The 16,206-nt window shown below is 50.7% G+C and overlaps 1 protein-coding gene and 1 long non-coding RNA gene across 3 annotated transcripts in view; one reads left to right on the top strand and one right to left on the bottom strand.

Annotated features, from left to right (window-relative positions):
- The window catches only part of Bean1 (brain expressed associated with NEDD4 1), a 61,982-nt gene extending 50,637 nt beyond the window's left edge, over positions 1-11,345 (bottom strand). The window contains exons 1-2 of one of the 2 annotated variants that reach the window (XM_040740765.1): positions 11,230-11,345; positions 798-904 (exon numbers count right to left, since the gene is read on the bottom strand). In XM_040740765.1, the coding sequence (XP_040596699.1) occupies positions 798-822 (25 nt within the window). In that variant the 5' untranslated portion in view covers positions 823-904; positions 11,230-11,345. Of the gene's footprint in view, positions 1-797; positions 6,513-11,229 lie in introns of those variants that run through there. The other variant, XM_040740764.1, reaches the window with a different exon arrangement.
- Positions 11,346-13,088: 1,743 nt separating this feature from the next.
- LOC121137905 lies at positions 13,089-15,687 on the top strand. Its single transcript, XR_005875172.1, has 2 exons — positions 13,089-13,770; positions 15,447-15,687. It is a non-coding gene; the product is annotated as an uncharacterized LOC121137905 (long non-coding RNA).
- The last annotated feature ends 519 nt before the right edge of the window (positions 15,688-16,206 follow it).

Raw genomic sequence — 16,206 nt, 5'->3', positions numbered from 1 at the left:
TCACGGTTTCTCAACAAGGGACAGACAGTTAGGCATGCTCCCCAAATTACAAGTGATGGTGGTTTTGGGGAGCTCAGGGATGTAATGAAAGTAGGTTCTGTTGTGGAGCCATGAAGGTTGCCTGAGAGGGGGGAGGCCAAGCCAAAGGGTCTACAGAGGCTGTTGTCCTGAGTTCCAAGAGGACACCTGGCAGGTCAACCAATGGACTCCTCACACTGGGAGTCATGGGAAGACTCTTAAAGGCAAAATCATGCATTTTCTTCCGTCACTGGAGGCTTTCTGGTGAGAGCTATGGGATGGATTTTCTCAGGGCAGTCAGCCCCCAGGAACTGTTCTGAAGGACCCAAGTCCATGAAGCTCTGTTTGTGGCTGTTTAAGAGTGGGAAGAACTTAAGGCTCTTGTTTCCCACAGAAACCACACACCACATCACACCATCACTCCAGAGGACCTGAAAAGGCTGACAGTGGCAAAATGTTTCTAACACGTCTCATCCAACACTCCTCACAAGTCCTTGGCCATGGTGTTGTGGGGGGAGGGGGGGAGACTGCATCAGCGTGCTTCAGAGGAACCTTGATCCACATCTTGGGAACAGGACAAAGTGTGACTTTCAGTTTCCAGGGAGCCTACTGCAGATGCTGCCATGGCCTGTGTCACCGTCCTCCCCCCCCCACCCCCGCACGGTCTCTCTACACTGGCCCTGGTCAGATTCCCCTCAGTGCCTTGGCCAAACATCCCAATGCCATCGCTACAACCCCACCCTCTAGCTCTGTAGCAGCTGGACAAGGAAGAGACTTACAGGGGCAAGGGCGTTTGAAGGACATGTAATCCTTGGAGCAGAACAGCGGAGCCAGCCTGCCCACGAGCACAGCTCTGACTTCTTGAGGGGACAGCCCCTCCACTCACCTGTGGAGACACAAACAGGCAGGTGATGGGACGCCTATAGCACCCACCATGTCGAGAGGCTGTGTGTTTACATCACTTGACTCATCACTTGGTGGGGTGGGACTTGTGAACATGCTCCTAGGCTGGGGTCCCTGGGCTACAAGGTATGGGTACAAGGGCAGGTGTTGGGGTCACAGTGATGTGTGGAGGGTGGATCTCTTGTGCGGACCCAGGAGTAGAGTGTGATGCTGTGGAGTTCTACTGTGGAAGACTCACTGTCTCCACATCATCCATAGACTGTAGCATCCTGAGTGCCTTAGGGCTATCAGGGCTGGATGGATCCTTTAAGACTGGTCCAAAGTGCACATTGCATAGGGGAAACACCCGGAGGAGAGAGAAGCTTGCTCAAGGCTTCATGACTGGCTTTGGGAGGGGGTTCCCTGACTCCCAGCTCAAACTGTATTTCATTTTGCTCTGAGAACCAAGAGTGCTGCTTTTCCCCTAATTTTGCACATGAGGAAATTGAGGCTTAGAGAAGTCTTGGAGCCTGGCCAAGACCACACAGCTGCCTACTACAGGCTGGGGTGAGACTCCAGACCTGTTTTTCTCTCATGCCCCCAGCAGCCAGCACATCCCTTTGGAAGGTACCTAATATGTTAGGTCACCAATTTAGAAATAAAAGCCAGTGGGAGGGAAGCACCTCTCCTCCATTCCAACCTATTCCCACATGAACTCTGCGTGACACCTGGATTTTCAGTGTAGCTACGCTATGCCAGGTCACTTTAATACTACTTTACAAGGGGAAATATTTTCAGAGCGATGTGATTTCATGCCATTAAAGGTCTGAACCCAGTCAATCCCTCCTTGTGTGTCCCCAAAGGACACAGCGTAGGATTTTGCTTTTTATAAAGTGGCACACTTAATTTCAAAAACTGAAATGCACTTTATAAGAGTTTTATTATTTTATGTGGATGGGTATTTTGCCTGCCCATATGTCTGTGTCCACTTGTATGCCTGCTGCTTTTAGAGGCCAGAAGAGGACTTTGAATCCCTTTGACCTAGCATTTCAGACAGTTGTCAGATACCATATAGGTGCTGGGAACCAAACATGGCTCCTGTAGAAGAGCAGCCATTGCTACTAACGTGTAAGCCATCTCTCCAGCCCCCTAAAATGCACTTTTGGGGTGCTGAGTCCAGGAGGAAACAGCCTGCACCTTCCCTCCGTCTCAGAGACTAACAGCCTCCCTGACACTGGGGATCGCATCACGTGGCCAGAATCTACCTGTGAGAGTCAGCCCCAGAGGTTCTTAGCCTCGCCTCACTTAGAAGCCCCTTTCACGTGTTTTCTGTTCCAAACCGACACAGAGGTTGGGCGGAGCCCATTGGTGAGCACACTGCCTGGAAACACTGGCCTTTCTGTTTAGTAAGTGAACAAGGCAACTGTCTTTGGGCTTCTTCCCGTCCCCTTAATACTAAAGTCAATGGAGCCACTTCCTGGCATTGACTCTGGCCAAAGTTGCTTCACCTCCTTGAAGCTCTCGTCCTTCCTGGGAAAGCAAGGATAAGCTTGGAACACGCTTCAGGCGTACCCGGTGTGTGTGATAGGCCTCACGGTGGTGCTCACTTTGCTCTCTGTGGGGACAGGAGGAATGCAGCTGATCTGGGGACACCTCTGCAGGTAGTGACTTGCCACTCACCTCTGACATTGCTCAGCTTTCCCAGTGCGAACCCTCGGCTGGCCTGACATTCACTCTTGGTCTCCATAGAAACCAAGGGAGAGTTTTGACCTGGGGAGGTGATCCCCCCAGGCTGCTAAGAGAACCAATGACACACCAGAAGATTAAAGAAGAATTTTAAGGCTGGTGACCTTTGTCTTCAGAGATAACATGTGAGAACCGATGTCTGCATTCACATTTGTGGATGTGTAGGGGTTACTACGTCCGTGTGTACATACACACATGTGTATGTAAAGGGGGGCATGTGAGTGAGCTGACAACTCATCCTATTGCCTCAGAAGATGTGTGTGTGTGTGTGTGTGTGTGTGTGCCCCATGTGCACAAGTGCGTGCTTGTGCATTCCTGTACGCCTGTGAAGGCCAGAGGGAGACATCAGACATCCCGCTCTAGCATTATCTTCCTTAATCCCTCTAAACATCTCTCACTGAATCTGGAGCCATGTCTGTATCCCCACCCACAGCTTTGGGGTTATAGGCATACATGGCCACTGCTGGCTTTTTTTTTATGCAGGTGCTGGGATTCTAACTCATGTCCTCACACTTACAGAGAAAGTCTCTTATCCACTGAGCCATCTCTCCGATCCTTGAGAAGTCTCTTTTAGAGACAGAGCAGATGTCAATCCCTTGCTCAAGCCCCTTCCACAGCTCCCTGACACCTCCAGGAACATATCCAGTTCCTCACTACAGCCTTGGGTCCTCCTAACTCTCCAGTGCATTGGGATAATGTAGGTGTTTAATCAGTGGGCGCTGAAGGTACTTCCTGTAGTGCTGCTCCTGGGGACACCAAATGCCATGGAGAGGTGCAGGTCACCTTCTCTTGAGGGCCTTCCCTTAGGGTGCTGCTTCACTGAACTGAAGTGAAGGCTGATGATTCTCCAGGCATGGGGGGACAGGTGTCTTACAGTCCAGGGCTTAAGAATCCCTGTTTTACATCTGGTCGGAAGCTCAGTCAAGTAGACAGTCCGATGTGGGAGACTTTGGGGACACTTGGTTCTACACACGTAGTTCACATTAGCAGAACACTTGCTAAGTGTCACTTAGAGTCACCTGCCCCACTGGGACAAGACCTTAGGGATGAGGAAAGTCATTTCAATTTTGCAGATGAGGAAACAGAGGCTCACGGTGGTTTCCTGCTCAAGGTCACAGAAAAGAGATCAAGGAAGAGCTGTGCGCACAGGGATCCTGCCCCTCCTGGTACAGCCTGTGGCGTCCATGGAGATCTGTTGCCCTTGGTGTTCTAGACAGCCCACAATCAGACTACAGTGGGTCTCTTGGACTTTGGGGCTATCTTCTCTCCCTAGCATATTGTTCCTGGCCTGTCTATTTGGAGAACTCCTACCAGCTTTCAAGATCTCTTCATAAAGCTTCCTTGGCTGCTGGTGACAGATCAGTAACAACGGGGCGTTCCCCAGCATGTGAACATCCTTCAAGTCGACTCTAAATGACCCTAGACACGGAGCATCTTGGGAGCATGGAAGAGCATCATGGTCTACGCATACTAGCTTAGAGCTCAGTTTAGAGGACATTTTCAAAAGTACCTGGAATATTGGCATAAGCCAACCTTAGTCTGATACTATGGTATCGGGTCTGATACTACACAGAGACAGCCAAAAGTAATACTCCATGTGCCAAAAGGCAGGATTCCTCTCTACAGAGTTCTTAATCTCCACATATCCTGTTGCCTATTGTGACTCTGATATTCGTCACCACCAGGGTCACCATTCCCTGCATTGTGGACCACAGCTACCACTTTGCACATAGCCTCTGGCTGTGCTTTCCCAGCATGCTCTCCCCATCCAGGGTCTCAAGGGGTCCCCGCAAATGCATGGCAACATAAAGAACAGCTTTTCTTTTGAAATTTTCTTTTCTTGTTTCTATTTTTACTTTTTAAGACCAGGTCTCATATGGTCTTTGAACTCAATTCCCTCCTGCTTCAGCCTGATGAACACTGAATTACAGATGTGTGCCACCACACCTGGGGCCCCATGCATGACAGGCAAGCACTCTATTCCTGATCCATATCCCTGGCCTTCAAGAGGGGTTCTCTGGACTCTAAAGAAGCAGTAAGATGTTCAACCTCCCAGTCGACTTTTGAACAAGTACCCAGCCAGGTCCCTGCATGCGGACAGAGCCATGACACAGTAATGAGAGGAGCTGGACATGTCTGACTCAGGTGAGCCAAGACCATGGTTTTCGGTCTGTAGGGAGTGCACCCCACCTGTCCTGGCGAATGTGGGCCCATTGGAAGTCACCATTACCCTGCCCGCCTCTCCCCGATCCCAGCAGCAGAGACTCGGCTTTTTCCTGCTGTGACTCATCTCTGACTGGATTGTCTGGCTGGGAATGCTAGAGACTGTGGGCAGGCAGCACTGCAGGCTTTGAAGTGGATGAATGGTGTGTGGCCAGACCACGTAATCTGTACTCCCTTATGTTCCTGCTCCTGGAATACCTCCACTCTGGGGTCATGGGACACTCAGACCTGGATGAAGGCGGGTATGGGCTGTACTGGGGGGTAGTCCCCGGGGAGACTCAGTACCAACACTGGAGCTGGATCTTGGGCCAGGTGTCTCATGTAAGAGGGCAACAGCAGTCAGGGAAGGGCTTTGGGAATGGGCTGGAGCTCTAGCCACGTCATGGAGGCCACGTGACACACCTGACCACCGCTGTCCCATGCTGTCAGCTTACCAGGTCCTCAGTCTGAACCTCAACTCAACAGATGACAGTTCTGAGACACAAAATCAGAAAGGGGCCTGACAGCAGGGTGAGCCACCCGGCCCAGAGAAGATTCATAGCCCGGCACACACAGTGTCAGCTTTTGTCGTTTCTGGAAGACCTCTCTGGGCTTACGGTGACCCTGAACAACAGGCTGCGGGTGAGAGGAGTCTCACTGGTTCCTTGAGCCAGTCTTTGGCTGTCGGCGTCCACAAACACCTCTCCCGCCAAAGTCGGAGCTACAGTGTCAACGGTCGTGCATGTTAGACCACAGGGGAGCCAGAGCAGAGACAGGTGTACCTTTAGATAAGGCAGCTGTAGTGGGCTTTGATAGGAGCCGGTAGGTGAGGGAAAGTCAGCCAGCTGGGTGGATCCCCGGGGGAGGAGACCGCAGCTGAGTGGGGCAGAGCGCTCGAATGCTCTGGGCCGGAAATGCAGAAAAGTACAGGTGAGTTTGACAGAAGTGTGGATCTGAGACAGGAGAGTGAGAAGGGGAGGTGGTGACCCTGGTTCTGAGTCTGCTCAGGGGCAGAGCGGAGGACTGCAGATGGCAGGTGTAAATGTCACAGATAACCTCGCACCCGGCCTGGCCCACAGGAAGGGCACAGTGACTACTGAGTGCATGAATGAATGATGTCATCTCAGAGGGCTTTGTTCCCTGGGTCTGTGGGTGGGCATGCGATCACTCAGAGCAGGAAGGAAGTAGGGAACTTTCATGGACTTGGTTAGATGCACTGCTCTTACCCCAGCAGGTCTAATACTGGCAACAGAACTTTGTCCTGTCACAGAAAGGGACCCAGCTGGGGACTTCCTCGATCAGGAGGTTCATGCCTCTGTAAGTGCTGCTAAGTCACACGCTGTTTATCCTGTGGTTAAAGACAGGAGAGGAAGAGTAGGAGAAGACAATGGCCACAGAGGTGGGCAAGAGGCCTTGAAGCCCGCTGGTGGGTGCCCGAGTTCTGATGTTATTAGAGATAGGGTGTATGAGCACCTCTACTTCTCTGGGCAACATCTGGCCACACATGTGCGGTCCTGGATTGGTCAAGATCTGTCTGGAGGTTTTTGTATCTCTACTTGCCCTAATTTACCAGAATTGTTCCTCTAGAGCAACGGTTCTCCACCTTCCTAATGCTGTGACCCTTGAATATACCTCATGTTGTGGGGACCACCTGCCATGAAATTATTTTCATTGCCACCTTGTTACTGTAATTTTGCAATTCCTATGAATCATAATGTAAATATTTTTGGAGACACAGGTTTGCCAGTGATCTACAGGTTAAGAACCACTGCTCTACAGGGTCAAATTCCACCACTGTGGCCAAAACATAGAGGTCTGATGTTCTATGCAACTTCATGAGCTTGGCCATCTGCAAGCTGTTCTGATCCTGCCGAAGAGTATACCGAAGCCTGACTCAGGGCTCGGTGACATCAGAAGAGACTCAGGCAGGCATTAATTATAACAATGAAATATGACATAATCCCAGTGTGGCTACCAATAAGAGAGGACAGAGAGAGCAAAGTATGGCATGCAATTATAGCGGAATACTATGTAGCCATGAAATCATGTTTTTCAAAAATTTTAATAACATATAGACTCTCAGTATAATGTTAAATGTAAAAAGAATCCTGATTATTTTAGAAAAAAACCCACAGGCTACAAACCTGTGCATGATCCTTATTTTGTAGAAGAAAATCCCAATGAAGGCATTCACACACAGCAAAAGATTAGGACAGAAATAGAATCCACTGGAGGGATTAAGGAGAGTTTTTCATGTACTTTATATATTTTTATGGTATCTGAAATTTTCTACAGTGAAACATATTGATTTCATAATCTGAAAGATCATCAGAATGAAGATTCAGAAAATAACCTTTTGTGGCAGAAAGTAACTGGATAAAAAGGTCGATGCCAGTTCACTGAAAAAGGCTAAAGCTAATTTGCCTTTGAACTTTTCTTTTATTACTGATTTTTAAAAGTTAGCCTGCCATCTAATGCTGATAAGAAGGTTCATTAAGACCCCTGAAAAATGATCTTTTCTTGTGGTATGGGGGATTCATCTCGGGGTCTTGTATATGTGACACAAGTGTTCTACTACAGAGCTACATCACCCGCAAACCTCGGACTCTGTAACATTTTTTTTGTTTTTATTCCTGTCACTAAGTAACCTAGGCTGGCACTGAGCTCACTCTGAAGCCCAGAGGTGCCATGAGTCCACACTACCCTTGTCTCAGCCTTCACAGAACCGGGATTCCAGTTCGAATCACCGGGCCCTGTAATCTTCATCCCTTTAACATCCACCACATGATCCCTGATACCTAAGCAAGTCTTTTGAAAAAGATTTTTTTCTTCTTCTTTCCTGTGTGCCTGTGTGTGTATATGGACGCTCGTGTACGCACATGCGTGCATCCAGGAGGTCAGAGGAGGGCATGAGATCTGGTCGAGCTGGAATTACAGGTGGCTCTGAGCCACCCTGCATGGGTGCTCGGAACAGAACTCGGGTCTTTCGCCGCAACAGCAGCAAGCGCTCCTAAACACTGAGCCATCTTCCTCCAGCTCCTGAAGCGAAGCGTGCTTGCCAAATATTTGAGGGAATGGTGTCTCCCTTAGTGCAACATTTTGTTTTTAATCAATCTGAAAACTTGGCAAGAATAATAAAAATATCAGACCTCCTGTTTCACAAGACACCTTATGGTTTTGCAAAGCATACTGAACGTTGAGTGCCATTCTAGTCTCAGAGGACATCACAGTGGGTGATATTGCTGAGGGAAGGTAATAGACACAAAAGGGCTATAGATGTTGGAGGTGATAAATGCTGCAGAGAAAACTGGAGAGGTGTAGGTAATGAGTGGGAGACTGCTCTTTTAAGTCAATTTGACTAAATGAGTTTGATAATTGTTTGAATAGAAAAAAAAGGAGAGTCTAAAAATGTGATAGCCCATGGACTTACACTAAGCACCTTCATTTTCAGCTCTCAGACACAAAATGATTAAAGTTCTCCACGGAGGAATCATCTCGATAACTAATTGCATGTCACTGGAGTTAAAATTGTGCTAATTATCAATTTCACAAACTCGTGTAAAATTGCAGACAGTCAGAGTGACGTTAAGTATTCTATACCTAGCTTCCCCCCTTAACCTTCCAGTGCCTCAGAGTTCTTTACTGACACGGATGGTTATAGGATGTTCCCCCACCTGCCTCCACTCTACCAGAATGCTGTTGTCTGAAAGCAAAGAGACAATGCTTGTGCTTACAAGATCAAGTGTGAGGAGCGTTTACAACACAGACAAGGCAGGGCCCCTGGCCACGGTCCACAGACACAGTCATATGCCTTCTATGCATTATTTCTTTAGTCTGCACAGCTGTCCTGATAGGTGTGCAATTGATACTCGGTCCATTTTCAAGACAACACTGAGACTGTCAAAGGGAGGCCACCTTCCCAGAATCAAACGCTGTAAGCTTGGCCTCTAGCACCAAGAGCGGTGCAAGCAGCCACAACTCTTTATCTTGTGCTCACATGCCAAGGGGCAAGCCTCCCCAGACTCAATTTCTCTTTTAGGAAGTTGTGAGCTGATGAGTACCTCTCTATGTCCTATCCTGTGCTCGACACACGTTTGTGACTAGGGTTTCAAATGACAGTGATGTCCTCTGAGGGTGTCCAGCTGATTATTACCAAAGACCCAGGATCACCCGAGATCCCCATCACCTTCCCTATCAGCTATGCTCCAAATACTGAGTGAAGCGGCAGAACCAACCTAATTAGCCTCTGATGAACTCCTTCGGGAGGAGGAGGGGAGAGGGTTATAGAAGATGCAGGGAATGGGACACCCTAGTGAGTGAATGGGGGCGGGGTGGAGGAGGCTACCAAAGAAGGAGAGAGGGACTTCTGAGAGAACACCACCAAGGAGGCAGCCACTCTGTCCAGCAACAGGTGGACACATTTCCTGATTTCATTCCAGTTCTAGGTGGCAGGGACATGGGTGTGTCCTCTGCTTTCTTTCCAACAATGCTCCTGGCACCCTACACCCTCCTTGTCCCTCTCCCCCACGGATGCTCACATTTTCCTTAAGCCCTGGGGCATCTGACCAATCTGTCTCTTCTGGGCCCAGGGCCCCTGCTGCCCAGACTCAGGGAGAGCCTTTCCAGGAAGCAGGGCTGCTCTTAAGTTCATACCATGGGGTCTGTCACCAGCTCCAGTTCCTTTGTTAGGTTTCTCACAGTCCTGTGAGCTCCTGGCCCCGGGCAGACACACCCTAGTCAGCAAGGGATCATCACAGAGGGCACCCTTCTGACTCTTGGTAACCTCCCCGTCCCACTGACTGGGCTTCTTGTCACCGAATGGAACCATCACCGTGGCTCACCTAAGCCACCCCGTGGAAGGCAATCCTCCCTTCACCCAAACCAGAGTGAATGGAGTGAGGTGTGCAGATTCCTTTGTACAGAGCATGAAGAATCATGTGGGGGTGTTTCAGCCTAGGCAGCAAGTACCAGCCAAAGGGAAAAGGGCAGAGCTCCCCTAGTAGTCAGTCAGTGAGCATCTTAACAACCTGGATGGAGGCACAGAGAGAGTGTCTGGGCAGGGCAGCGGATGCCAGCAGCTGCCTGCGAAACGGGCTAAAGTTAAGTCTTGCTTTGCAGTGAGTTGTCAGTAGGCCCAGGGGAGCCAAAGGCTGTCTTAGAGGGTGGGAAAGAGGGCGGTACCATGTTCCTTCACATCAGGGAAACTCACTTTGTCTCAGAAAATGACACTTGTGGCCAAATGTAGTCAAGTATTAGATATGTCTGGTGCCTCAGAAGAATCGGCTAAAGATCTGGATTCATCTTCCATGTGTTTCAGACAAGGGGAACAAACTTAGAGAAGTCAAGTGTCTTGCCTAAGATCACAGAGCTAGGGAATCAGCCCAGAGTGTTGTATGGTTCCAACGTTTCTGAACAGTTCACTAACAGAATCGTGCCTACTTTTCAAAGAGGGAAACTGAGGCACTCGGTGGCGAAGTCAGTGGTTCTAGTATGCAGTCTTATAACTGAGAACGGAAAGGGACCTCTGTTGTCCCTCAGGTGCACTTGGACTCAGTGAATCAAGACTCTGGCAGCCCCCTGCTCCTCTGGTATCGCTTGTGTTCTCTTCCTCGCCTGGGTCTGGCTGCCTGTGGTGGTACTGGAGTGGCTGAGGACGGTAGTCCAGGGTCGGCACTACCTGCCTGTTCCTGGACTGCAGAGCCCAAAGGACAACCAGGAACGGCTGCGCGAGTCAGCTGGGGCACAGTGGGCATTGCCCAGCTTGGGAAGGAACCTGGAGAGAGGTGGCAATACCACTCAGTGCTGCTCAGTCAGCGGAATCGCCACCTCTGATTCAGCTTCGGATTCTACCCAAGAGATGCACTTGGGAAAGTCTGCCTTACGGGGGGGGGGGGGGGTGCGAGGAAGGTCCTTCTATTCTAGGTGCTAATCAGGGACATGGTCCAAGCAACCCGCGCGATGGAGCATCAAACTTCCTGGCTTAAGGTGGTGGGAGAGGGTCCAGACTCAAACTCCATGGAACCTCAGTCCTTTCTCTCTCACCCCAGACAAGAGTGCACCCTAGAGTCTTTTCCTGAGTGGGCAGGTCTGCGACCCTCCAGACCGAGGGCGCGGGGCTGGGGACCCTGTCTCAGACTTCCACTACTGGAGGAAACTCAGGCAGGAGGGAGACCTCGGGTTCCTTGTATTTCCCGGGTTGGGGGGTGGGGGGGGTCGGGGATGCTGGAGCAGGAACCGCAGGAGTCCCGGGAAGCCGCTCAGTTCCGCGCGCGCTCAGGTTCCGCTCCGGACCGCGTCCCCCGCCGCCCAGCGCGTCCCCGGCCGCGTGCGTAAGCCACCGGGACCCCCTCCGCGGCCCTCCCCGTGCCCCGCGCCCCTTACTCGGCTTGGCTGCCGCGCTCCGCTCCGTGCGCCGCAGTGCCGGCTCCAGCTTCGGCTCCAGCTCGGGTCCCGTTCGGGCTCCGGTTCCCGCTCGGATGCCGCGGCGCTCGGGCTGGGCTGGGACGTCGCGCCGCTCCTCCTGGGCCTGCTGTGCGTGCAGGGGCGGGGCGCACCGGCGGGGCCGGCCGAGCGGACCCGCGCCCGCAATCTCCAACCGAGCCGCTGGCGGCGGTCTCCCGGGCCCTGCCCTGCCCTGCCCTGTCGCAGCCCCGCCTCGCCGCCCGTCGCCGTCCCCGCACCGCCGCTTGCGCCACCGTCAGCCTCTTGGGTCCTTCTGGGCGGCGGCGCGACTCCCGGGTCTCAGCTCGGAGGCGGCGCGGCCCGGGTCATGGCTGAGATGGGGACGCGGGGGAGGTGGGAGAGCCGAGCCGCGCCCCTCTGCGCACAGCCAGCCCGACACCCACACAGCGGCGGCGGGCGGGCGGGCGGGGCAGGGCGGCGAGAAGGCCCAGGGATGCAGGGAGGCCGATGCACCGGGCAGGCATGTCAAGGGTGGACAGACAGACAGACGTGCAGAGAAGGGTGGATCAACCATATGTCAGGGAAGGACAGCCAGACAGGTTGGACAGAGACGAGAGCAAAGGGTGGTGGCGGCAGGAGGGACACAGCCTGCTGGCCTTTGGGATGGGCAGAGGAGCCTGTCAGGACCGCTGGTTCCCAGCTGCTAGAATTCTCTTCACGTAGGCTTGGTCAAGGCTTCCAATCTGAGCGACCAGCAGGCCTGTTTTCTTCACCCCTGGCCCACCCAGTGCCCTCTGTCTTGGTGCTCAGTCTTGGCCGATGCAAGTGTGTCTTGGAAGATCCCTGGCTCAGGGGAGGGACCTGGGTCCCAGGGACTCCTCTGCATTCACCCCACTTTGGGAGCATCAGGAGCATTTGGGAGCATTCACCCCATGCCACCACACCCCACCCCACCCCATCCCCATTCCCAGGCTTTTCTTTTCCGTCGTTACCACAAGTCCCTGTTTATTGCATATTTAAATATATTGGTGTGCTCTACAGCTACCGACAGGATCATTTTGAATATTTATTCACCTGGGAGTGTCCTGCAAGGGATGCTACATTTGGGTGGGACTGTGAGGGGTCTGTGCAGGATGGCACTTGGTAAATACGACCGGGGAATCCATGAGTTGAGTCATTGCCAACCCTCTCCAAAGACACATTTTATTGATGAGTGAGCTGAGGTTTAAAGAAGCAAGGACACCTGAAACCCTGAGACCTGCCACTGCCTGGGAAGTGGTTCTCGAAAATAAAACATGACGACAAAGAGCTGAAAGTGTTGACGATAACACCTCGGGGAAGCAGAGGAGCCCTGGGGACCTTGTGGAAGAGAAGTGAGCCAGCTGCAGGCCCCAACTGGGAGGCGGGGACAGAGCGGCCTCCAGGAGGAAACTGATGGCTTTGTACCTCAGCTCTGTTAGGCACCATGGCTCCCGTTTCCATGTGGGGAGTCAGGATTAGATGCCCTCCCAACCTCCTTGGGCAGCTGTTGATTTGGGACTCTGCCTCCTTGACTGGGTCCTTGGTCCCTATCCATACCTACAGGGGTTCGTCTCAGCTCATTGGGGTTGGCATGGTGGAGGGAGCCGGGAAGTGCAACCAATTGGATTAGAATGAAGGATCCGAAGAAAAGGCCTGGGTGGGCCCTTTGCCCGAATCCCAACATTTTGTTTATTTTGTGGATGAACAAATGAAACACCGGGAAAAGGGGAGAGCAGACCAAACCAGGAAGCCAGGGTTAGAGGTTGACTCCTAGGCCGCAGCTCTGCCCACTGCACACAGGCTGACCACAGCCTTCTGAGCAGACATCAGTTGGTCCACAGCAGACGGACATTCTGGTTGTTGAATGATCACTCTTGGGCAAGCCTGAGTGTGCATGTGTTTTAGGGTATGGGATGCGGGTGTGGCTCACTCTGAGTGGGAAGGACACAGCCCTAAAGAATTCATGGCTTTATACTCCCCACCCTCTCAGCTGGGTATCTCTGGTCTGACAGATCTGTGCCTCAGATGTCAAAGCAGTTTCAAGTCGACTTGGTGAGGCTGGGCCGAGCTTCACGCAGTTGGATTGTGACTGCCATCTCCGTACCCATCCACAAATACATATTAGAGTAGAGCATGAGCAAAACACCAAAAAGGAGAAAGAAGAAAAGGAAACCACCCACTTTATTACTGCATTTTCTTTCTCCTTTAAAAAAAAGTTGTGTAATTCTGCACATATGCCTAAATAGAGTGAGCTGGCTGAGTGTGGCCTCTTTCCTCACCTGTGCTACAGTTTGAAGTGCTGCCTAGCCCTGTACTTGAGGGCTGTCTCGTGTTTTGCTTTATTTCCCCATTGCTGCAATCTAGCTTGCTTCCCTTTTCTTCCTGTAGACAACACTGCAGTGGAAATCCTGATGTCTATGAATATCCTTTATGCCAGCGGGGTGTCTGTGCGATTCATGGACATCAGGGGTGTCCAGCATCTGCTCCGTCAAGAATCAGGTAGGGAGGTTGGTGAGGGGAGCAGCCCTGCAGGGACTCAGGTTATAATGGCAGGGTTTGAACATATGCCCAGCGTCCACGCGTTAGAATTCCCAGTGCAACAGGACTGAAAGATGGATCACATTAAGAGATAACCCAGCTGTTATGGAGGGATTAGCGTCATTATCGAGGGAGTGGCTATCTTCCGAGTGAATTCCTTAGACCTTCTCCTCCCTCATTCTCTTCACCCAGGGGTTACTTGTAGACATACTATGATGCCACACGAAGGCCCTCTCAAAGTGTGGCCCTTGATCTTGGATTTCTGAGCCTTCAGAGCCACAAGCCAAATGTGTTTCTGTTCATTATAAATCACCAGTCTGTTGTATTTCCTTATATAATGAACTAAGGGGACTTCTCAGGGCAGTGCACTGTTGAGAGCCCCCAAAGGCTGTCTGTCAAGACTTACTCTAGAGTGACAATATATTCATGTTACCCTAACCACTAACAGGGAGCTGTTCCTTTCTCCGGAGTAATTTCATTTTGTAAAGAATGGGTCACATAAACCTTCTGGTGCACTGTCTAAATTTCTCTTTATGGAAGTGTGGTGCAATGCTTTTCCAGTCTTGAACTAAACTGAATCTCTACATGGCCTTGACCTTGAGGGTAAGGGCACAGAGACCAGAAAACCTCTGCCAGGTTGGTGAAGAATTCCACATACATTATCTTGTCAGAGCCCTGGAACTTGTTCTACCGGCATTATAGGCTGATGAAGCAAGATACCTCGGCTCATGGTGGGGGCAGGGATCGGTCTTTCCTGAAGTCAGGAGCATAGAGGTAACAGCTGACACAGAATGAGAAAACTCGGGCACTGTGGCAACGTCCATTCTCCATGGGCATAGCTCCCTGTGTGCTGAGACCTTGGGCAGATTTGTCTACATAACTGCCCCACTTCACAGATGGAAAGATCAAGGCCTCTACCGTTAGCAACTCTGCAGTCATGCACCACTGGGTAGGCAGCACCAGGAAAGAATGAGAGATTTGTTTTAAAAAGTTGACAGATATTTATTTTTTCAATGTAAAATTGACTCCATATTTTTCCTCAATATGTTTTTATTTAAATTAGAAACATGTGTGCTTCACATGTCAATCCCAGCTCCCTCTCCCACCCCTCCTCCCTTGTCCCTCCACCAGCTCACCCCAGCCCCCACCCAATCCCCACACCATTCCCTAGGAGGGTGAGGCCCTCCTTGGGGGGATCTCCAGAGTCTGTCATTTCATCCAGGGCAGGACCTAGGCCCTTCCCCATGTGTCCAGGCTGAGAGAGCATCCCTCTATGTGGAATGGGATCCACAGCTTCTGAAATATCTATAAGTTCTAGAAAATGGGAATGGATGTACACTTTTCATGACCACTGAATTATCTATGGGGTCTGTGGGGGCTGGGCAACAGCTTTCCATCAATACCCCATTTTTGGAGTTTCCGTAAGAATGGGGCATAACATCGTTTGAAATAATCCATAACAGTTAGTTTCTTTATGACATTTTCATGTATGTGTCATTATACTTTGCTCATATCACCCTCCCTATCTCCCTATCTCTCCCACTGACCCCAAATAGTCTCCCTCCCTCCCTCCCTTCCTTTCATTGAAGAAAAATGATTTTATTTTAAACATTTTTATTTTGTGTATTTGTGTGCAGGTGCTGTAGGTGGCCAGAAGAGGGCGTATGATTCCCTGGACCTGGAGTTACAAGCAGTTGTGAGCTGCTTGACCTAGGTGCTGGGAAGCAATCTTTGGTTCTCTGGAAGAGCAGCAAGCACTCTTAATCCCTGAGGTGTCTGTCCACTCCCTCTTTCTTTTTGATGCATTTCATGTAGCTAGCCTATTCTAGCCTGGAACTTGGTGTGCATTCAAGTATGACCTTGAGCTTCTTTCTAAAATTAGTTTTTAAAACTTTATGTGTGTGAATGTTTTGCCTGCGTGTATGTCCATGTATGTGGGCATCAGATCCTCCAGGACTGAAGTTAGAGATGGTTATGAGTCTTCATGTGGGTTCTGGGAATTGAACCCAGGTCCCCTGGAAGAATGGCTAGTGCTTTCAACTGCAGAGCCATCTCTTCAGCCCTTAACCTTGAACCCTTGATCCTCCTACCTCCACCTCCCAATGATCCTCCTACTCCACCTCCCAAGTTCTGGAGTTGCAGGTGTCTGCCACCACACCTGGCTTGGTACCTATTTAAATCTAGGTTCTGCATATGAGACAGAACGATGTATACATCGTTAATGATTCTTTTGCTAATAAGTTAAATAAAAGTTTTAGACATGAGTTCACATTATACTTGTATGACATTTGTGACTTTTATCCTTTAATCCTTTCTTCATTTGCAGTAGTGAGCTTGATTTTCTATCCAGATGGCTCTGTCTTATGTCACATTTTTCCCCTCTTTTGTTGCATACAC

This window comes from Mesocricetus auratus, unplaced genomic scaffold (genome assembly GCF_017639785.1).
Source record: "Mesocricetus auratus isolate SY011 unplaced genomic scaffold, BCM_Maur_2.0 Super-Scaffold_100714, whole genome shotgun sequence".
Taxonomy (NCBI): Eukaryota; Metazoa; Chordata; class Mammalia; order Rodentia; family Cricetidae; genus Mesocricetus; species Mesocricetus auratus.
The sequence above is the reverse complement of the archived record's forward strand: the minus strand, read 5'-3'. Positions and strand labels throughout refer to the sequence as shown.